The sequence below is a fragment of the Chiroxiphia lanceolata genome, chromosome 10 (genome assembly GCF_009829145.1).
Source record: "Chiroxiphia lanceolata isolate bChiLan1 chromosome 10, bChiLan1.pri, whole genome shotgun sequence".
NCBI classification, from domain to species: domain Eukaryota; kingdom Metazoa; phylum Chordata; class Aves; order Passeriformes; family Pipridae; genus Chiroxiphia; species Chiroxiphia lanceolata.
In genome coordinates, this window is record NC_045646.1 from 10,358,835 (window position 1) to 10,381,427 (window position 22,593).

At 64.3% G+C, this 22,593-nt stretch overlaps 1 protein-coding gene across 9 annotated transcripts; it reads right to left on the reverse strand.

The window, feature by feature from the left end:
* Positions 1 to 1,727: 1,727 nt before the first annotated feature.
* TNK2 (tyrosine kinase non receptor 2) lies at positions 1,728 to 22,165 on the reverse strand. Of its 9 annotated transcripts, none has more exons than XM_032698080.1 (17): positions 21,866 to 22,165; positions 19,350 to 19,495; positions 12,487 to 12,664; positions 12,265 to 12,335; positions 10,883 to 11,095; positions 10,637 to 10,789; positions 10,165 to 10,442; positions 9,966 to 10,092; positions 9,728 to 9,874; positions 9,319 to 9,413; positions 6,486 to 6,680; positions 5,010 to 5,101; positions 4,438 to 4,482; positions 2,888 to 4,203; positions 2,345 to 2,440; positions 2,128 to 2,255; positions 1,728 to 2,020 (listed from the first exon to the last, which is right to left on the reverse strand). In XM_032698080.1, the coding sequence occupies exons 3-17, from the start codon at positions 12,647 to 12,649 to the stop codon at positions 2,014 to 2,016; spliced, it is 3,126 nt and encodes a 1,041-aa protein (XP_032553971.1). In that variant the 5' UTR covers positions 12,650 to 12,664; positions 19,350 to 19,495; positions 21,866 to 22,165; the 3' UTR covers positions 1,728 to 2,013. The 9 variants fall into 9 exon arrangements, with proteins under 9 accessions (XP_032553971.1, XP_032553962.1, XP_032553963.1 ...); XM_032698071.1 differs by lacking the exons at positions 19,350 to 19,495; positions 21,866 to 22,165 and adding exons at positions 16,186 to 16,477; positions 16,610 to 16,926; XM_032698072.1 differs by lacking the exons at positions 19,350 to 19,495; positions 21,866 to 22,165 and adding exons at positions 16,186 to 16,477; positions 16,610 to 16,857 and having other exon boundaries at positions 2,123 to 2,255.
* Between the last annotated feature and the right edge of the window lie 428 nt (positions 22,166 to 22,593).

Below are 22,593 nucleotides of genomic sequence, written 5' to 3' on the forward strand. Positions count from 1 at the left end.
CCCTGCCCTGTGGCACTGACGTCTGTCTGTCCTCACAGCCTGTGATGAGATGGCAGCATCCAATTTCTGGGGACCCACTGATGCTGGGGGACACCCATTTTGCCATGGGATGTTTTAAGGCCCTTCCCAGGCTGACCCCACTGTTGGGGTCCTCAGTTCCTGGGGAACAGCTAGTGGGTTTCAAAGTCACTTGGCCCAAAGGCCCTGGGATGGCAAGTGGGGACAGGGGTCCCCAACACCTCTGTGGGGTGGGTCAGTCCTGGGCTCTGTACCCCCATCCACCCTCCTGTTTGCTGCCAGGTCCCTCCACGCTCAGCTGCGTGGCTGATAACCCCTGGCAGGGGTTGGCTCGCCACCAAGGAGGAAGAAGGAAAAAGCAGGCTCCTACTGGCGCCTTGGGGTCCTGCATATTGACCCTGCCCTGTCCCCCCCTCGGCACTGCCGTTATCTGTGCCATCGCGGAAAACGCCCACACAGCCCGGATGGGGGGGGGCATAGGTGGCGGGGCCAGGCATTGCCCTGGGTTACAGGTCACCTTCCACTGGGGACAGAAGCCAGACGGACCCAGCTGTGCAAATGGACTCAGTGAGGCCACTGCAGCAAATGTGTTTGCCCCTCCACAGGATCTCACCCAGTTCCAGGATCACTTAAGGGGGCAGAAACACGTCATGATGGTGTTGTGCCTTCCTCGCTTCACTGACAGCCATGCCAGCCGGCTGCCACGCCATGGTGGCTGCACCTCATGGGGAAACAGCTCAGAGTCCAAAGCACTGATGCATGACCGTGTCCACAGCAGCACCAGCACACCTGCCTGTGCCCAGCACACCTGCCTGTCCCTGCACTCAGGGAGGGCCAAGGGATCAGAGATGAGGGAGCCGTGGGTGCACAGGACACACAGGGGATGTGGCCAGGTAGCATCCCCCACAGGGAGGGATCCACAGCCAAGCCAAAGCAGCCCTTCCTCACCGTATATGGCAGGGTCTCTCCTCTAGAGAGAGGGCACTCTGGGGAGCAGGTACCACCACTGCCCATGGACCTGGTGGGTTTGCGCACCAAGATCCTCCTCCACCTGATCCCCAGATCCCTTCCTGATGCTGCTGCAAGGGGAAACCCAGTAAAGGGGCTCTGATACCCACTTGGAGGCAGGGCGAGAACTGGCACCTGAGGTGAGCCCCCATGGGAGCCACCCTCCCTCCCCCACCAGCTCCTGGCTCTGGCTGCAGTGGTGGCACCTGGTTGCACAACACCCCTTGCGTGGGTGGGGGCGCGACGCCGGTCCCGCCACTCCCTGCCCGGGCATGAGTCAGGCGGCAGCCGGGAGCCGCGGGGCACCAGGCAAGGGGGGCCCTGCTGCAGGGGGCTGCCCTGTACTGGGGCAGCGCTTCAGGCAAGCACTGCCCACTCAGAGTGAGCAAAACAGCGCCCAGGCTTCAGGTGTTGGGCCTGGGGGTGGGACAAACTGACTAACTCCAGCAGCCCCGGATGGGGAGAACCTTGCACCCTAAAACAGCCTGGGAGGCACTGGCGCTGGGTTTTATAGGAGCGTGTCACACAGCTCCCTGGGGGATCCCCAGTGTCAGTGCATCCCCTCCCGAGCTCCATCACACGGCAGATCCCAAGGATCACAGTCCCAGCTGCCTGCAGGGAGGAACCAGAACCCATGGAGACATGGCCTGTCCCTGTGTGTTGGCAGGGATGAACCTGGGAGACGGTTGCAGGCACCCTCCTCCTCTCCATAGAATACTTTTATGTATATACATAATATATATTAAAATTACATTTCTCTTTACAAAAACAATTCAACAAGAGGCCAGGGGACAGAGCCCATTTGCCCAAATCAGGGCATAAGCACCCCAGCAAGTCTGGGGCAGGGTCCCTTTTGGGGTGTCTCCACCCCCAGAGCAGGGGCTCAGTCCAGAGTCCAGCAGCAGGTTGCATGGGTGGAGGCGGGGGCACTGGCCCCGTGGTGAGGTGCCTTCTCTGGATCTGACACCACTCACCCCATCCCCGCTGTCACCACCTGTAAGGAGAGGAGAGAACATGAGCTCAGGAGGGGTGATAGTGCCAGCTTGCCCAGAGCAGTGTGGCATGGAGAACTACCCCCCCAAAACACATCCATGACCTTACTTCTGGCGGGCGGTGCTGTAGGGATCAAGGAGGTGGGAGCTGGCCTGCTCCAGGTTCCAGTCGAACATCTCCAGCACCCGCTGGCAGTCGCCGCGGGACTTCAGCCCCAGGCAGAAGAGCTGCTCCACCTGCAAGGGGACAGGGCATGGCCAGGGGGGTGACAGAAGTGCCACCACTCTTGTGGGAGCTAGGGTGAGGGAACAGAGGTGTGCCATACCTTCAGGTACTGGATGGCCCGTTGGACACTCCAGCCGTGGTTCTGCAGGGCTGCCTGGCACTCGTCAGTGGTCACACCGTGCACCATGTCCTGCACCTGGGGGGAGCTTGTGGTCAGTGTCTGCTGCCACCCCCAGGCAGCACAGAGCCCATGACTGAAGCAGTGGGCCACTGGGGCTGCCCCCACTCCTGGCTCTTTCCCCAGGGAGCACTGTTAGCCTGGACCTGGCATTATTCTGAACATCATTTGTCTCTTCTGGGCTTGGGTGGGCCTCAATAGCCCCAGCCCAGAGAGCCCAAGGGGACCACCTTCTCCCTCCCCAGGGCCTTGGGTAGGGCCAAATTGGGTTAAAAGGGCCTTCAATTCCCGTTTTAGCATTGCAGTGACATTTATGTCCCCCTGCACATTTGGAGCCCCCTTGTAGCCAATCCCCTGCAGTTGTACTTGGGGAAACTGAGGCACAGGGTGGAGAAAGCTCTTGCCCAAGTGAGCTCATGGCCAGCATGTGCCCTCCTCCCCATGGATGCTGGGCATGTCACTCACCAGCCGGATCTTTTCAGCGGGACGGTAAACATCTGGCCCATCATAGACAATCTTCTGGAGGCTGCAAGAGGCTTTCACCAGGCACTTGGGCCCAGGGTTGCTGTTATTGGAGGAAAAGTTGGCCTTGCAGTCTGGCAGTGGCTGCTGCACCATGGGACGGACGGTGGCTGTGGTGACCTGGCGGGATGCTGGTACCTCCTCTGGGCTTTTAGCCTCCTTGAAAAACTTCTCATACTTGTCCAGGTAGGCAGGGCGCTCAGGCAGCAGGTAGTAGTGGGTGCTGCTGACCTTCTGCCCATCCTTCACAATGGGCAGGATGCAGGGTCCCTTGGAGCAGTCCTTGCCCTGTGCCTGAATGACCTTGGGGGTGGCATACTTGGGGTCAAGGGCAAAGCTCTGCGTGGTAGGCATGGGCTTCCCTGGTGAGGTGGAAAGGCAGGAGCAGAGGGCAGCACGTTGCTGTGGGGAGCCCACCTGCAGAGCCATGGGGCTGGGTGTCCGGGAGGTGGGCTGTGACAGCGGGTCCCGGGGGGGAATCTGGGGTGGCCGGTCTTCCTCACCCCCTGAGGCTGGGGAAAGGTCCCCTGACCAGCGCCCGGGCTCATTGCGGCGAAGGGGCCGGGGTGGGATTGGAACACGGGGTGGGATTTGGGGCTTGTCATCAGCAGGGGTAGCCGGTCCCAAGGGGACATTGAGCCTCTTCATGCACTCCTGCTGCAGCTCCTCAAAGAGCTCGGTGGTCTGTGTCATGCTGGGCTGTTTGGTCTCCTTGGGGGGCAGGAAGAGGTTGTCCTCCAGCACCGGTCCCCGCTCACCCTCATCCACGAAGCCATAGTTGGTCTTGCCCCGCCGGCTCGGGGGGCTGGTGATGGAACAGACCTCAAAGTCATCCTCATCCTGTGCCACGTCATCATAGGCAGGCGGCGGGGGCAAGGGGCGGGCGTCCCAGTCCACCACCGGCGTGGGGTGCAGAGGCCGGGGTAGAGCCCGCGTGGGGCTCTGGGGTGGGGTCTTGTCCAGCAAAGAGAAAGCCTCCATGGCCAGCTTGGCTAATGATGGGGCTGTCAGCTCCCCCACTGGAGAGGGGGTACCTTGGGGCGCTTCCTCCCCAAAGTCGATGAGTGTCACCTCGCCGCCCGCCGGCCCCTCGCTTGCCAGCCGTCCGGGTTGCCGCTCACCCACCTTGGTGCCCGGTACCCGTGCTGATGGCTTAACTGGTCGCAGACCCTTCCCTGTGCCTGGCTTCTTCAGGCAGAGCTTCCTGAGACCCCCTGGCAGACCCTCTTCCTCTTCACTCACTGGGTCATAGCAAGGCTCTAGAAGGTGACAGAAAGATGGTGAGGGTCCCAGCACCCATCCCTGGGGTGCAAGAACGGGCATCTGCATCTCCAAACCCCCTAGCTGCCCCATAGCTTCAGCCACCTTTCTCACCCCTTGGGTGCAGCAGACACACCAGGGCAGGGGGCATATGCCCCAGGCCACCCAGACAAAGAGAGAAAAGAAAGGGGGCATGAAGGAGGGAGAGCAGCACCCAAAGAAGCCAAACTTACTGGTTAGCAGGACGGTAGGCTGAGGCGGGCGTGGAGGTGGTTGCCCTGCAGGAGAAGAGAGAACCCAAGAGAAGGAGAGGTATGGGGTGAGCATGTGGAGCAAGCGGCAGCCAAGGTGCTTGTTAGCAGGGTGCATGCTTTGGTCAGTCCCCCATCACTGGTGGGGCGTAGAGAGGATGCTGGTGGGAAGCCACCCCACAAGGGAAGATTGTAGGTTTAGGGGAATTGTGGCATACGCACAGCGCCTGAGCTCCCTCTCCGTGGCAGCTCCGCTGAGATCCCCATACTAGGGAGACCAGCCGTGGGAGGCTGGGAGGGGACAAGGGACTCGGACGAAGGGCAGCAGGGCAGAGTCCAGCCGGGCAGAGCCACCAGCCGCCCACACTGTTGGCAGTGGCGTATGGCCAGGTGACAACACGCCCCATCACCCCAGCTCCCCCCAGGTCTGCAAAAAGCAAGTGCCAGCTGAGAGACAGAAAGGAGAGGGTCCAGCCCAATACCCTGGCCAACAGGGCATGGGGAAAAGGGCTTCGTGCAGCTCATGGGCAGGAGGAAGGAAAAAAGACGCTCACTTTTAGTCCTGCCTGGAAGCTGTGTGGGTCTGGCAGCGCTTGGGTCCACACCTAAAATGTCAGGAGGGTCCATGGGATTTCCCAGGTACAGCCTGTTGGGAGAGAGGAAAGCGCCTGGGATTCAGCAGGGGTCATGCAGGACCCCTCGCCCCCCAGGCTTGTGCCTTGGGACACCCCACAGCTCCTCCACCGCACACTATGCCCCAGCGAGAACCGTCCCTGTGAATGCTGGGACACCACACCCCAGAGGCTTTTGCTGCTACGGCACAGAGCCTGGTGCTGTCCCTGTGTCACCCACCCCTCTCCGGCTCCATGTGCATGATGCGCTGTGTCCAGGGTACGTGTGCCGGGTGTGGTGCCCAGGACACCCCTCCAGCAGCAGGGTGCTGTGGTGCGATGCTGCGCCCAAGGCACAGCGCCCCGGTACTGCCGGGGGGGTGCCGGGAGGCCTGGGCGAGCCATCGCAAGCCAGGGAGCCGGCGGGAGCTGGAGCAGCCCGAAGGTTTGGGTGTGTGCCGAGCTCGGTGCGTTCTCGGCAGCCCGGGCAGCACGTACCCAGCGCCCGTGCCCACGCAGCGGGGTGCGGGGAGGCCTGCCGGGGCACGAGCCAGATCCGCGTGCACGGTGCCTCCGTTCAGCCCTCCGAGGGCCGCTGGCACAGCCCGGGACACCGGGGTGCCGTGGAGGGGTCAGGCTGGGACCGAGGGCACCTGCAGGGCTGTCCCAGGCCTGGGATGCCAAACAGCAGTGGGGATCATGATTCCAGGAGATGGAGCGAGCCTGGTGCAGGAGCTGGCCCTACCCAGCGGGAGCTTTCCAGGCTTTGAAATCCTATCCTGCCCCCCACACGCAGCCCTCCCACGTCCCTCCAGCCCAGTGCTGGCAGAGAACCCCCCATGCCCCCTGCCAAGATGCTCCTGCTCACCCAGCACCCATGCTGGGCACAACAAGTCCCACCTGGCAGGGGGGCATGTGGGACACTGGATCACAAGCACCCAATCCCCCTCCCCCCCATCACAGTTCAGCCAGGGTGTCTCCTGATGGAGCAGGGTGGGGAAAAAAATCATTTCGGTGCATTTTTTTCACATTTTGCTTTTTGAAAAGACTCATGCTGTTAGAAGCGTGAGGACAGGCTGCAAGCCACGCACATCCATCAGCCCTGGGACACCCAAAAACATTGGGTAATGTGGCCACCTCCACGGTGGTGCTTACATGGGTCTCCCCCTAAGGACAGGCCCCCATAAGCACAGCAGCCCCCCACCTCCCTAACCCCATTAGTAAGAAGAGGCAAAGGAGTTAGTCCAGCTGCAGGGACCCTACCCAGAGCCACCATTCCCAATACAGCAGTGGGGAACAAAATGCTTCATGGGGAAAGAGGGGGGCAGTAGCCAAGCCGCAGCTTGCTCCCATGCCCAGTGGGCAGCGGGGAAGGCAGGGAGCAGGCAGAGGATGCAGAGAAGACAAAAAGTTTCTTACTCATCAATTTTATCGGGAAACCCCCAGCAGTGCTGCGGGTTGGTGTCTCCATGGCCTGTGTGGATGAAGCTGTTTTTAAGCGGCTGGCTGATGTCGTGGGCTGACAGCCCTGCCACCGAGGTCACCGTGTTTCGGGGAAATTGGCCCACTTTTAGGGTCCGTTTATTCTGACCCCGCCACCAGTAATTCTCGGCCCTAAGGAATAAAAAGGACCTTGTTACTGATGAGGGGATGGGAGGGTGACACGTGCCTGCCCCAGTGACAGGGAAGAGGCAAGGTGACTCGTCCAAGTCCACGCAGGCACGCGGTGACACAACTGGGAAGGGAACCTGGGTGCCCCGCATCCCAACCCTACACTGGCAGTATGCTCTGAATCCCACCCCACATGGTCCCTGCACCCGGTGGTGCTGGGAACGCAGGTGGTGGGGAACAAATCTCCACACTTGTGCTCAAAAAGATGTGCTCCTTCCTCCTCTCTGCTGCCTCAAATTGTGCAGGAGCCTTGGAGTGATGCCCGCACCAAGCTGCTCATCACCGTGCCCCATGCAGTCAAGGACGGCATATGGGACACGCCTGGGGTCTGATGGGGCCCACATGGGGGACAGTGGGCTGTGGGGTCTTCCTCACTCCTTTCCTACATTATTAGTGAGCCCTGCTGTGGGCAGGGGGAGATGGGCAGACAGACGGGTGGGGGCTCAGGCTGTGAATCTTCCTGGAGCCACCTGAGTGTGCCAGATCACCCTGGGGTGTTGGTCCCCAGTGTGTCCCCCAGGAGTCTCCTGCTCCAGGATAGAGCCACCTCTGGGTGGGACAAAGTGCTCATGTAGCCCAGAGAGACTGCGGAGCACAGGGATGGGGCAAGGAAAGGCACCCCAACTGGTGTCCCCCCCGCAGCACTGTGCCAAATTAATGTGGGAGGGGTCCAACCTTAAACCACCCCCCCGCCTGCCAGGGGCCCCCTCTCCCCGTGGGCAGGGCATGCTGCAGGCTGGGGGCAGTGGCAGTGTGGGTGCCAGCCTGGAGAGGCTGGCACGGGCCCCACAGTTTCCTGGAGTCACCTGTGAGTCACCCCCGGCCACCAGCTCAGCCCTTTTCCTGTTTACCTTCCCGCTGCCGCCAGCCAGCCGCCTTACTCAGCGTTAGGACCCCTCGGCAGAGCCACGGCAGAGCCCAGCCGGTACCGGGCACCCTCCCTCACCCCCGGCGGGCCGGGGGAGGCGGGGGAACGGCTCCCCTCCCCGGGAGGTCCCCTCCACTCGCCCTCCCTGCACCCCTCACCGCCGCATCCCGCCGAAGGGATGCTGCAGCCGGGTCAACCCTCCGCTCCCCCTGCTTTCAGCTTCGTCCCACCGAACTCGAGCTCGGACCCCAGGCACAAACCCGTTCCGGCGCTGTCCTGGCTCCTCTCCCCGCGACAGCCCCATCCCGCGGCCGGCTGGGTCCCCGGGGGGCTTTCAGGGAGGTCCCTGCCCCTGCCCACACACACGTACGCACACCCGGCGCCCGCCGAACGACAGGCAGGGGCTTGAAAAGAGGTGGGGGGTGTTTACGGTGCCCCGGGCGGCCTCGGCGGGGCCGGATGCGGCCCCCGGGAGGAGCCCCCCCACCGCAGCCCTGCCCGGGCATCCCTGCCGGCAGCACGGAGGGGGGGCAGCCCCCGCGGGGGAAACTGAGGCACGGGGAGGGGGCTCCCCTCCGGGAGCAGCGGCAGCCGCTGGGACTCCTGCCACCTCCCGGCTGCCCTCACCCCGCACCCCAAAACCTGCCCACCGGGGGTCACCGAGCACTGGCCTCCCCCGGGGAAACTGAGGCAGGGGACACTGCGCCCCGGCTCTGCCGCACTCCTGGCACCCCCCGACCCACGGGAAACCCCCAGCCCCTCCTCCGCTCCATCACCCCCTTCGCGGCTCACCTGGGGCCGGCGGCGGGGCGGGGGGCTCGGGACCCGCAGCCCGGCCGCGATGCGGCAGCGGGGACGATGTAGGCGCTCTGGCGCGGCCGCACCGCCCTCCGCCGCTCCTTCCCTCCCTCCTTTCCTCCCTCCGCCGACGCCGCTTCCCCTCCCCTCCCCTCCCTGCAATTAAACCGCCAGACCCTGGGCAAGAGTCATCCCCGCGGCGGCGGACCGGGAGCAGCCGGTCCCTGCAGACACACAAACCCGGCCTGATTCACCCCGAGCCGTGACTAACCGCGGGGAGCCGTCCCGGGGCGGGGGACAGGGAGGGACGGGGACAGAGCCCTCCTCCTCCTCCCCTCGGGGCTGTGGGGCCGGCGTCAGCGTGGGGACACTGTGCTCCTTTGGGGGATCCCCACTGTCCTCCAGCTGGAAGCGGACAGGCACATCCTGGAATGGGGATGCGGGGCCGGAAGGACCCCCACTCCAGTCCGCAGGTCCAGCACAGTGGGTACTGCCAGCATGGTACCAAGCCCACGGTGCTTCTCCCAGCCCGATGACAGCGGCAAGTCTCCAGGTGCTGGCAGCATGTCTCCACCGCTAACAGCAGGGAGCGGCCCTGGGGCGTGCGGTTTCCCAGGGCAAAGCCATGGGCACAGTGCGGTGAGTCAGTGGGGACGGTGCAGGCAGGGCTGCAGGCACTGTGGGCAGGGCTGTGCCCCCGTGGTGCTGTGCTGCCCGGGGGACCACAGACCCCCAGGCAGCTCTGCCTGCCCATGGGGTACACAGCCAGTTGTGCCAGCAGGAGAGCCAGCCCTTCCCATCCCTGTTCCCCACAGCTCTGCCAGTGCCCACATTCTCCCCACTCCTGGGGTGCCCTGTGCCCACCAAGGCCGGCTGCCAGTGTGTTCTCTCCCCTGCGACCCTCCCATGCAGTACCTGCCCTCGATGACTGTGATGATGTCGTTCATCTGGATGTGCAGCTTGTCAGGCTCCTCAAAGTCCTGCAGTGCCCGCATGTCAGTGGGCTGGGCCTGGGGGTAGAGGTGGGTAAGGATAGGGGATGCAGCCCCCCATGTCCATCTCTGCCCTGCTTAAAGGCAGGACACGGGGTCCCAAAAATGAATCACCACTAGCCTGTCTTCAGCTGTCACATCCCTGGGGTGGGTCAGGGCAAGGTAGCACCCAGGTTTCTCCTGCCGTGACCATGTCACCACCTGCCACTTCTGCCTGGCCTGAGCTCCCCCATGTCAACTCCTGTCTCAGTGATATCCTTAAATCTACTCATGCTCGAGCAGAGCCAGTGGACAGGGTGCCAGGGCTCTTGTCCCCCTCCCTGCTCGCCCACCTCCACCAAGAAGTCCCGCAGGGCCACAAAGGTGGGTCGGTCCTCTGGCTTATGTGCCCAGCACTGCAGCATGACATTGTAGATGTCCTGGGGACAGTCCTCGGGCCGTGGCAGCCGCTCACCCTCCTTGTCTATCTTGTGCAGGATCTGTGGGGCAAGGGGTACTGTCAGGGACTCCCAGGTCTCCCTCAGCACCAGTGGGGTGAGGCAAGGGGGCAGGTCCCTGCTGAACACCTACCTGGCTGCCGTTGAGGCCTATCCAAGGCTCCTGACCATAAGTGAACATCTCCCAGAGGGTCACTCCGAACATCCAGGTGTCGCTGGCATGGGAGAAGGTGCGTGTCTTCAGGCTTTCAGGAGCACACCTACACGGGGAAGGACGTGAACATCAGGTTGCCTGTGCTGCACCCCCCAGTCACCCCCTCCTCAAGGCTTACCAGGCGAAAGGGACCTTGCGGTGCTCCTGCATCACATAGTGGTCATCATTTTTTGGCAGGGCCCGCATCAGCCCAAAGTCCCCGATCTTGACGAGGTCATTGGAGGCCAGCAGGATGTTGCGAGCGGCCAGGTCGCGGTGGATGAAGCGCTTGGACTCCAGGTAGGCCATGCCCTTGGCCACCTGGATGGCATACTGGCAGAGAGTGGAGATGAGGAAATGGCCCTGGTTCTTCCGCAGTCGGTCCAGGAGGGAGCCCAGCGGGGCCAGCTCTGTCACCTGGGCCATAGGGAGAGGACAGCAAACCAATCAGTCCAGGGGTACCCTGGCTGGGTTGGCTTCCAGCCTCCTTGTACTCCACTGGGGATGCCAGCAGAGGACTTGGGGTAGAGACACAGCCTGGCTTTGCTCATGCCATCATGTGGGACCCACATGGAGTGGCATCAGTGTTGGCCCTGTCCCCCCACACTCACCATCTTCATGGGGTGGGAGAGCACCACACCATACAGGCGGATGAGGTTCCTGTGGTCCAGGGAGTGCATGGCATTCACCTCTCGGATGAAGTCATCCAGTGCCTCTGGCTGGCTCAGCACGTCTGTCTTGAGGCACTTCACTGCCACATTCAGCTACGGTCAAAGCAGGAGTGAGCCCTGAAGTACCTTCCCCTGTAGGCAGTCCCACTGCCCAGCTCTCCACCCCCCTCATGAGCAGTCTCTCACCGTCTTGCCGGCAGGCGTGCACCACTCTCCACGACGCACGACGCCGAAGGAGCCGTCGCCCAGCTTCTCAAAGATCGAGAGGTCCCGCTCCCGCACAAGGCAGGTGAGGGAGTGTTGGCCCCCAGCCTCAGGGGGTGGTGGTGTGGGGGGCTTGCGGAAAGTACTCTGGGGCTGGGGTGGCAGCTCCGACTCTGGGCGCTTCCCACTGAACACCTGTGGGACATGGAGGCAGGTGAGACGTGGATGTGAAGATACCGGAGACCTTTGGGTCTGCAAGTGAGTAGTGGTGGGACAACCCCTTGTCCGGGTTGTACACTCTAGAACCCACTGATGACCCCTAACTGGTGATGAGCCAGGGTAGTCTGGTTGTGGGATCAAGCTCTGTTCCTCCAGCAGCCTGCACACTGGGCTGCGATTCCTGTGGAGGGAAGGGGTTGTGCCTCTCACAGCAGCCCTGCAGCGGCTCCCCAGCAGCCACAGTAAACCAGGCCAGTAGCCAGAGAGGGCTTTGGGCACTCCTTGGCCAGGCTATGGCCACACGATGTGCCTGGGCACAAAGCCAAGGGAAACCTCCAGCTTGGGCCGAGTGTGGTGACACATCCCTGCAAAGACATGGGCTTTGCATTTGTGCTGCCTGCCACCACCACCACCTTCCCTCTCCCTCAGCTGGGACTGATGATGTGCCCCACTGGACGGGGTCCATCCCAGTCTCGGCAGCCAGGACCCCAGCAGGGTGCGTGGGGGCTGGGCCCAACATGTGGTCGGGGTGGGAGGTGGCATTCCTGCCATTTCTTCTTTATAGGAGTAGCCTTCTATTAAAAGCCCATCCTGACCATGTCCCAGCACAGATGAGTCACACAGGGGAGAGGCCATGACCCAGTGCCCAGCTCATAAGTGCTCTGCTCTTCTGGGGGTGCCAGCAGCACCAGCTTTGGATGGGATGGCATATGGAATATGTGACCATTCCAAGGTCCCCTGTCCTGGTATGCCCCAGCCCGCAGGTACAAGGCTGTGCCTCCTCGCTGCGAGATAGCAGGGCAGGCAGAGTCCTGGGCAGTGCTGCTGCCCACAGAGCTGGCTGAAGCAAGATGCACAGGCTCTGTGGTTCACTGTCTGCAAACAATTTTCCTGGCAAAGAGGCAAATAATGAAGGGAATGAATTTTCCAAGTGCCGGGGCGGCAGCGCTGTCCTTTCCTGGGAAGTGACCCAGGAGCCTGCATGGGACCAGGGCATACACTGGCAGTATCACACCACAGGCAGGACTCCCCCAGGGACCAGTGGCATAGGCAGAGCCAGGCACCTGGGAAGAGTACGGGGAGAGGTCTAGCTTCTCCCATTTGCCTCAGTTTCTCTGTCACACCTGTCCCTCTCTCATCCCTACCTTGCTCATCCAGGATTTCCGCTTGCACATGGCTTTCCTCCGCTTCACTGCCTCCCACAGCCGCCGCTGGCCTACAGGATTCAGGGACACAGTGACTGTCACAACCCAGTCCAGGGTGGAGGTCCTCTCTAGCCCCATGGACCACATGCTCCTCTGGGCTTCCCAAAAGATGCTGCACATCCAGCTGGGGATAAGGGGGAGGTCTGGGGGGGGTGTACACACCAGGGCGTCCCATGCCGATCTTCTCCAGATCCTCATTTTTGACGTACTCGAAGTGGGAGAGGCGTGTGACATTGAGCTCGTCCCGGATGCGCAGGAAGTACTGCTGCAGCTGAAGCTCAGTGAGCAGCTCCAGCAGCCAGTCCGTGCCCTCCTCCGCCTGCATGCTACACCTCAGCCTCTGCCGGGACACAAAGCCGGGTTAGGGGGAACCGTGCTCCGCTCCTCTCTGCCCCATCCCTGCTGGGGAGTCACCCAGAGGGGCTCAGAACCACGGCTGGGGTGCTGCTGTGAGGGACACTAGCAGACTCATCTCCTGAGCCTGTCCCTAGCTCTCTGGGGGAGGCCGGGAGAGGCACCACATCAGCAGGACACCCAGGGACAGGCAGGACAGACTAGCTCTGTGCTGTCATGCCCATAGAAACACCAGCCCACCCCTCTGCTCCAGCACAGGCTATCCCCTGGAGGGGTCAGAGCTTCAGGATGCATGTGCCTGCCTGGATCCCTTTGCTCAGCTGGAGGGGACAGCTGTCCCAGCCACCCGGCCAGGCTGCAGGACAGACCCATGGTAGGTTTCCTCTGCCTTGGCTGGGCAGACACAGGGAGGGGACAGACAGGGACATCAGGGTCACTGGGGGGGTCCTGTTGCCCCAGGACTGAGGTACAGGGCACCCCAGCACTGCCGGCATCACCCCCCTAGCTGTGCCAGGACACAGGGAGTGAGGGACAGGGCCAAGTCTCACACACAATTCTCCATACCCCCCACCACTCCTCATCCGTGCCTGCTGTCCCAGCTCTCCCCCACTTTCATCGCCACCTTTTTGGAAAGGGACACAGTTCTGTCTCCCACTGTTTAGAGCGGGAGGGAAGTTGGGACCCGCCGTCCTGGCTCCACAACATGTCAGCCCCCTCCATCCTCTCCTCTTCCCTGGGAGATGACATGGCTCCTGGCGTCTTCACCCGCTGTGCTCGGTTCCCTCGGCCGCGTCACCGCAATTACAACCCTCGGCACTGGGCTAAAAATACGGCGGGCGCGGCGAGCAGCTGGGCACGGGGGCACATGGGGGCAGGCGGGGACACACAGGGCCAAGGGAGCTGCCAGCTCCCCTGCCCGCAGGCGATGGGGACAGGGCCGGGTGACGGGTTTGCCCGGGGCGAGGGTCGGCACTTACTCGGTAGAGGCGGAAGCGGGTGAGGAAAGGGAAAGATCGGTGCAAAGCCTGGAAGCGCCGCATCCTGCCTGGCTGCCCGCCGCCGGCCCCTGGCACCGCTGATGTCCCTTCCCCGGTGCCGGCGTCCCACGGCGGAGCCCGCTCACTGCAGCCGGGACACCCGCAGCCCTTTCACCTGGGCTACAGAGAAGCACCCTGGGCTCGGCCGCCCCATATATCCCCCCGGAGCGGGCAGGGGGCTCGGGCTGTCCGTCGGCCGGACGCGGGCTGTGGCTCTGCCCCTCCTTCCATCCGGATCTCGATCCTCTGGCCGGCCGGCCCTCCCCTTCCCCAACGCAACGGGGCCGGGGCGGGGGGGTGGCGGCAGGCAGGGCTGGGGGTCACTCCCCCGGCCGTAGCCGCTTCCTGGGGACCCCCCGCTGGCAGCGGGACTCGGTCCCGGCTGGCTGCCCGCAGCGCTCCCCCAGGAGGGTTATTTTCAGCCGGGCTGGGACGCGCGCCCAAGGGGCCGGGCTCCCATCAATGTGCGGCTTTCTCCCTTGTTCGGCGGTCGCCGGCAGCTGGGAGCTTGGACCCCCGCTCCCATTACCATGGAAACTCGCCCCGGCCTTGGGAAACGCTCCCAGGCCTCAGTTTCCCCCCCAGGAAGCAGGGAGGGAGGGAGGCAGAGGAGACATCCGGCTCTCTGCTCCCCAACCGAGGCCACAGGCATGATGCCAGGGCGATGGGCACTGCGGGGGGAGTTTCTGGCTCGGCAAACATATCCGCTGCCCAGCTGCCAGGCCCCACGGGGCTCTGCCGTGGGGTGCCGCCAGTACCCTGCACCTCGCTCCCCTTCCCCAGTGGGGCTGGCACCCAACCCCAGCAGTGCTGTCCGCCCGCGGGCTCCCCAGGGAGAACAGCTGGCCGTGCCGGCAGCCACGGCATGAGAAAGGAAGGACCCACAGAAACCTCTCACCACAGCCCCCGCCTGCCTGGCCCCCCCAAAATGTGGCCATTGCTGTGCCAGGCAGGCAGCTAAGAAGGAGTTAAGTGCATCCCCAGGAGAAGAGGAGTCTCCACTGTGGCTTCCACTGACACTGGGATCCCAGCTGGCACCCGGCAGCACAGGCACCGGGCACAACAAGCCCATTGACCAGGGACAACTGGGCACAGTGCCCTCAGCACCAACCTCTGCCACGCGCCAGCTTCCCCCTTCCCAGCTCAGGGGACACGGGGGCGGGGGGTGCCCTGCCTTGAACGGAGCATCACTCTCATCAGGCAGGAATGACACCCACTGGGACTGGCACCCAGTGTGCTGCCTCCTGCACCTCCAAATCCCAGGTAAGACTGTCCAGTTCAGCATCCACACTGGGAATGGGGGAACCCAGCCTTATCCACCATGCCAGGGGTGGTTCCGTGCCTCAGTTTCCCTCTCTGCAATAGACCCGCAGGCACAGCGGGTGGGTTGATCCTGCAACCTCGGCTCTGAGTGGGGCAAGGAGTCCTGCCAGCAAACTCCCATCCTGAGGTGTGGGAGCCACAGACACTCATCCAGCCCCCACCAGGTCCCCGGCACAGGTGCTGCTCGGTCCTTGGTGCCCTGCACACACCCGCCATGCCGCACACACCCAGCCCTGCAGCGCCAGGGGATGCACCCTACGTGCACCCAGTCTCATGTATGGGCGGTGAGGACGCTCACATGCACTCAGGGACCACACAGGTACAACCCCCCGCACCCCGTGGTGCCTCCCGCCACCTGCACAACCGCAGCCGCCCCCCACGCACGTCACCTCCGCGCACCCCCCAGCTACCGCCGCCCTGCCCGGCCGCACGTGCGCACACACCCGCACAGCCCGCGGCATCACCGGGCCTGCTCCCCGCCTCCGCCCCGCACACACCTGGAGCCGCCTGCCCTCCGCGCACCCACGGCTGCCCACCCCCGCTGTGCCGTGTTCCTCGCCTCCGCGCTTGCCTGGCATCACACACAACCTGTCCGAGCTGGCACAAGGGTGCTCAATCCTCCCACCCCCCACCCCGGGCTTGCACCAATTACTGCTACCAATAACGACACCCCAACACCTGTCCCACACACCAAGGCACCTGCACCTTCGCATTCCCCACACCCATGCACAGCCCGACATCCCCACAGGGATACCCCCATATGGGGATGGCAGCCGGCGCGGCCACCGTCTGGATGCAGCTCTGCGGCTGGGGGGAGGCATCCTGGGCTGCCCACCCCCCCCCCCCGCGACGAGCTGTGCCAGGCTCCGTCGAGCCGCGCTGCTACACACCGTTCCCCCGTGCCTCAGTTTCCCCAGCAAGAAGCAGCATGCAGCCCCGCTCCCCTGGGTCAGGATGGGAGCACAGCCGAGCGGGGGGGAGGTGCCATTCTCACACTGCCTTGGACGCTGCGGAGTACTGCGCATTCGAGAGGGGAGATGCCATGCAGGGACCCCCCGTGCCCCATGCTACAGCAGGACCCTGCCCGTTCTGGGGAACAGCCACGTGCCCCGCGCTGCTCCCCTCCACCGGCTCCCCCCACACTGACCCGCCGGCACGGCATGGCCGGGGCGATGTCCTGCCGGGGGGGTGGCGTGGGGCGCCTGCTGCCCAGGCGCAGGGCCCGCTGCCCGGTGCTGTCCGAGAAGCTGTGGGGCAGGGGGCCGAGCATCTCCTCCTCCTCCTCGGCGCTGCTCAAGCGCTGGTAGTCGCATCTCTCGCCCATGGCTGAGGTAGCGGCTGCGGCGCAGCGGCGAGTGGGGGGCTCTGCAGAGACGCCCGCGTCTGCCTGGGGGCGGCGAGGGCTGGAGCCGGGCTTGGGATCACATGGCAGAAAGTTGCTGCAGTTCCGGAAAACAGCGAGAGGGTGAAGGTGACCGCAACGGTGATGAAGGGAGGGGGAATGGATGGAGGGATGCGGAGGAGACGGGGAAAAGAGAAGCAGGGGCAGCCCCTTGACCGCCCGTCCTCACCCCGATCCCAGCCAGGCACCACTGTCTTCCTCCCGGCTCGGCAGCCCAACTGCCCACCTTCTGTCCCTGCTCCGGCTCCTGAGTGGAGAGGTGGTGGCATCGCCGCCAGCCCCAGCGCCGCGATCGCAGCCCCCTTCTCCCCGCACCCTGGCACGGTGCACCAGGCAGCCGGGCGGAGAAGGAGGACGAGGGGGGACCATCGTCCAGCAGCCGGGGTTCTATGGCAGTCAGGATGGGTAGGGAGGCACCTGCAGAGGGATGGGGGGGCTCTGGGGCTGGCAGCATCCCCAGCATCCGTCCCGCTTCCCTGCGCAGGCAGAGGGGGATGGGATGCACTGGAAAGATGGCTGCTCCGCAGCGACCGGCAGCGTTGGCGCAAGCACGGCAGGGCTGGGAGAGCAGCCAGGCCCCGGTGGGTGCTGCTGGGACGAGGGTCCGGAGGGCACGCCAGGATCAGTCCTCTCTCCCCACCCCCTCGCAGGGAGCTGGGGGTCTCCTAGACCTCTGCTAGGCGCTGCCAGGCACAGTACCCAGCAGGGACAGGTGGCACTGGGAAGCCACCCCCCCGGATGGGGAACCCCCCAACCTGTACATCGGGACTGGCCTGTACCCCAACACTGCCTGACCATAGCCCCTCTCTCTGCCCCCTGTCCAGAACTACAAGCGGGCTGAAACCGGGGGGGGGCCCTGCAGCCCCCCCAAAGACCCCTGTGACCTACCTATCCTTTGGGGCACAGCATAGCCCCCAGGGACCAACTTGCTCCTCATGCCAACACCACGGGCCATGGTGACCCATTCTGATCCCCAGAATCGCCTCCATGACCCCCTCACTGTTCCCCCCACAGAGCCCCATAGCCAAAGCCGTGACACCAGGCTGTCACCGTGACAGGGCAAGGGGCATAAGCCTGTCCTTGCTCCCCCTCCCCTCCGAGAAATAAACACCCCCAATCCCGGTGGGCATCAGCCCTGGCTGTGGGGCCGGGTGGAGGCAGCCCCTTGGCGACTCCTCCTGCCATACCACGGAGGTGAGCTCAGCCGCGGAGCTGAGGCGGGCTGAGCCCGCGGCGTGGGAGCAGCGAGCCGCCCCCGCGCACGGCCTGCCGGCGTCACCGCGCTGGCACGCCACGGGACGGTGACTGATGCACGTGCTATGCCACCTTCCCTCTGTGCTATGCCACCTTCCCTCTGGACTCAGCTGCCCTGTGCTGCCCCGAAACCCTCACCAGCCTGCCCAGTGAAGGCGATGCTGCGGGGTCCCCAAGATGTGTGGGAACAATCCCTGTTTCCACAGCCCTGGGCATGGATTTGGGTCACACCCCCACATCACATGAGGTCCTGTCCAGGCTCAACTGACACCAAAACGATTAGGTCTCCTATAAGGGGACAAATGGCATCGTGCCATCCACCCCTGACTCACCTGCCATCAATTCCCACCCCAGAGGGTGGTCCCACCTCAATGACAACCGCTGGATAGGACGCACTGTCCTCTGCAGTCCAGGGCAGCGGCACTCATACTGACCACAGGGTGTCCCTACCCTCTGTGAGAACACCGGAGCTCCCCAGCCCTCTGGGACGCCACACTTGGCCCCGCATCCCTGGGACCGGTGCCACAGCATCTCCCATGCCCACCACCTGGCACGAAGGACCCCAGGAAGTGGCAGGTTCCCAAAACAAGCTCCCAGAGGGGGATAGCGTCCTCCACTCACCTCCGTCACATCACCCCGCTCACTGTCACAGCCCGCCTGCCACCTTCCTGCCACCTTCCTGGCAGTCGTGTCACCTGGAAGTGATCTCACTGGCTGCGGCAGCAGCAGGGCGGCCGTGCCGGCACCCCGGGGCTGGCTCATTCAGCCCTGGCGGGGCCCCGAGGGCGGCCCCAAATTGTGGTGACACACTCCCCAGCCCGGCTGCCATGGCGCAGGTACACACATACCCATGCGTACAAACGCACCGCGCTCCCGGCAGAGGCAGGGCTGCCGGCTGCATCCTGCCTGCCCGCGGGATGCTACTGCCACCCAGCTGCCCGGGAACAGTCCCCAGCCCCTCGCTGGATTGTGCCACCCCACATACCCCCATACCGGTGGGTGTTTTGTCTCCCTCGGTGCTGGTATCTGATTCTGCTTGCTTGGTCGGATAGGGCAAGCAGGAGGTCCTGGGGGGCCAGCATGGAGGGCTGGTGACCCCCGCGGCGGGGGTGGCCGTGGAGGCCGAGGTGCCAGGCTCCCCCTCGCTGCCATCTCTGGGCTCTCAGAGCCTGGCCCCGTGGACTGATTCTGCCCCCCAGCACAGAGCATCCCCTGCCCTGAGCCTGTCTGTAGCAGTGGCTGCGTGGGAAGGAAAGACACAGGCGTGTGGCCCCCCCATCCCAACAGTGCCCGGCACAACCCCAATCCCCTCCCTAAGCCTCTTTCCTCCGCTAAATCCACTCCGCAGGTCGAGCTGGGGGGGGCTTAGTCTGTCTTGCGCCTCCCAGCTCCACAGCACTGGCAGGGGATGGGCAGGACTTGCTGACCCCGCGGCTGATCCCTAAGCTCTCCCACAAAGGCAGGTACACAGAGTGGTGTTTTGGGGGACAAGCAGGCAAAGCAACACCCCCTTGCACCCAAAGCACCCTGACCACAGTGCCCACCCCTCAGCTCCATACCCACAGGTAGTGCTGGGGAGGGGGAGAGGGCAGCGGGCTGGACCCAACCACTGTGCAAGGCTGGTTTGTGCCCACCAGCCCCTGCACCCATCTCACCTGGGCCACAGGGGCAGTGCTGTGGGGGTCCCTCGGCAGTGCCAGCCCCAGTGTTGCAGTGAGCTGGACAGTGTGTGAGGAGGCACAGTGTCAGGACTCGGCCATGGAGCTGACAGGGCTGTGGTGACACCGACAACAGGGTCCCCCTGGGGCAAAGCAGGAGGAAGAGGTCAGATTAGACCTCCCAGCCTGGTACCCCCATCTGTCCACCCCAGATGCCCCAGACTCCCTGGAGGTTAAGCTGTGGGAAGTCTCCCCACATGCAGGCTCACCCCCCACTCTGCCCAGGCAGCTGGAAGAGCCTTTGTGGACCCGCCCCACTGGTGAGCTTTGTCCCAGTCCTCCTAGGGAAGGGGGCACCAGCACAGACCCTGAGCCCTCTGCTCAACCAGCCCCTCTGCCCTTGGGATGCTGCCAGCAGTACCCCCATCTTCACATCACTACTTGGGCTGGGCTGCAGCTGGCACAAAACAAGTTTGTCAGGTCTCAGGCCAGACTGGCAAAAAGCCACATCCATCCAGCAGCATCTCCCATTTGTGCTAGGTGCAGGAAAGTTGGGACCCCTGGAGCTGGAAGATGAAGGCTCAACCTCCCCAGTTCCCCAGCACCCTGGCCAGACCATCCAGCATCTGTCAGTCATTAGCACTAACTGAAAGCACCCTAATTAGCCAGGCTGCAGCATGAACAGTGCCTCCCCCCGCCCCCTGGCTGCTCAGCAGAAGGACTTTCTCCTAAAAGTCTTCCTGTCCCAGCAGGGCCTGTCCATGGGGCAGAGCCCCCTCCTGGCTCCCCAAACCCACGCAAGTGGGTAATGCCCAGGATGCTCTGCCTCTGCCAGCTACCATCCCTCATGGACATGACTGGAGTCAAAACCCAGGTGCTTCAGGGGCAGGATGAGACCTCTCGGGGGAAACTGAGGCACAGTTGGAGGCCTGGCCTGCAGTGTGGCTGGGACAGGGTTTGGCTACAAGCTCCCAAGTTCCTGGTCCTGTGGGGGCTGCTCCTCTGCCCATGAGGGCCCCCCTTGCCCCAGGGAGGCTGAGTCACAGCAGGACAGCAGGCTGGCAGCTGCCCCAGGAGGAGGGAGGCACTGCCAAGCCCCCCCAGCCATACCCACAACACCCCACCCCGCACTAAAGAATACTGGGCTAACAAGGCTCCAGTAGCTCCAGGGGTTGGTAACAGGTTGCACAGCCTGCACGGCCCCCACCCTGCACCCCCAGGCCTTGGTGTGGCGGGATGGGAGATGCAGAGGCTGCTTCTGCCCCCCACTCCCTGCAGGGAGCAGTGGCCTTGGGACTAGTAGTGGGAGCAAGGCCACAGCAGATGGTGAGCATGCAGCACTCAGGGTCCATCCTGGACCCTCTCCCTAAAGAAGGGCCTGGCAGTGCAGCCCTGCTCAAAGACACTCCACCAGGCAGGTCCTATTTTTAGGAGACTTTTGCAAAGTCTGGTGCTCAAAAACTTTGTTCAAAGCTTTGCCCTGAGCCAGCTCAATGAAGGGCTGAGTAAGGGGGGGAATGCATTACCTCCAGAGCCCTCAGCACCTGGAAAGGGGCACACACACACTTTGCACGGTATCAAGCCAGCGGAGAGCCCAGCAGCACCGGGGCAGTCCGATGTGCCCACTGCACCAAGGCAGCCCCAGGGAAGTGAGGGCGTGGGGAAGTGCCAGTGCCGGGCTCTGCCCTGGCCTGTCCTGCCCAGACAGCCCAGCCCTGGCATGGCCGCCAGAGACACTGCCCCTGCCCAGGCTCCTCTGGCCACCTGCAACCCCCCCCCCAGCTACCACTTCAGAGGGGGTGAGGCAGTTCCCAGATAGTTCTGGGAGAAGCCAAGCAGGGTGGGAGGGATCCTTGTCTGGACTGTGAGCACCACCTTACCAGGTTTAACTTAAAAACTTTATTACAAAAACCAAAACCAACAAAAATCAGAAGTATCCAAACAGTCCTGGACTGTTCAGAGAAAACCCTGCAGCAATAGAGCTGGACACGGCCACGGTGCTGCCCACTGAGCTGGTGGTCAGAGGCTCCCCACACCTCACTGCTGCTCAGGGTTTCAGCCCCAGCACAACACCCTGAGGCACAGGGCTGGCCCCAGAGGACAAGGATCCTCTGTTCACTGCCACAGCTTCCACGAGCCCAGGGAAGAGGAAGAGCAAAGCCGCCTTTTCTCCAGGAAAAAAACAAAAACCTTCCCCCAGTTTCCGCTGTGGTTTAGGAGAGTTCAAGGGCACCAGGCACCCACTCACACCAGACTCTGCTGCCTGCTCCGCCCTGGCAGCAGGAGCAGGAGGTCAGGCATGTTGCTGGCCAGGGCTCAGCAGTCCCGCAGCGCCCGGGCACGAGGGCAGCACCGCAGCTCGCAGTGCTGCAGGGCACGGTGCCAGCTGCGCACGGTGAGGCGCAGCCGGCACACGCCGATGCCGACTGGGCACCGCCACAGTGCCAAACCCTGAACCCTCCTCCCTGCCCCTCGTATTGCCCCCAAACAAGGGGTCGCGCTTCGTTCCTTACCTTTGTGCTCACCGCCACTGCCACCGCATCCTGTGCCGGGTCCGCAGCGTCACCGGAGGGCGAGGATAGGCACGGCGGCACTCCAGACAGCCGGCATGCCAGGCGGGACGCGCCCACACACCTGCCGGGGCGGGGTGCGACGATCGACGCCGGGGACGTCCCGGACGCGGGTGGGATCACCCACGGGGCACCGGGCAGCGGGCACGGGGTCCGACCTCACACCCGGGCGGACCTCCTGCGGCTCGGGCGCTGTGCCGGGGTCCTCGTGCCGGGGTTGCCGCCGGGGTGCTCCTGCTCCCCCGGGTAGAGCTCGCCCTCCTCCTGCACCCCGCCCCGGGCCTCCCCCTCCTCCTGCCGGCCCCGCCGCACCCACCAGCGGGCGCGGGCCGGGGGGCTCCCCGCGTCCCGCCGCCCCCCGCCGCGCTCCTGCTGCGCCCGCCGGGCCAGGCCCTGCTCCTGCCGGACCTTGGGGCCGTGCTCCTGCACCCCGCGCACCGCTCCGCGCGCCCGCCGCGCCCCGGGGCTGCCGCCCGCCGCCGCCTCCTCCGCGCCCCGCGCCCGACGCCGCGCCCGCGCCGCCCCCCGCTCCCGGGGCCGCCGCGGCTCCGCGCCCGCCTTGGGGCTGCCGAGGGCGGTGACGGGCCCGGGCCGCTCGCCCCACTCCTGCAGGCTCGTCCGCTCGCCCAGCGGCACCCAGTGCCACCGGCCCGGCAACCCGCCGCCGCCGC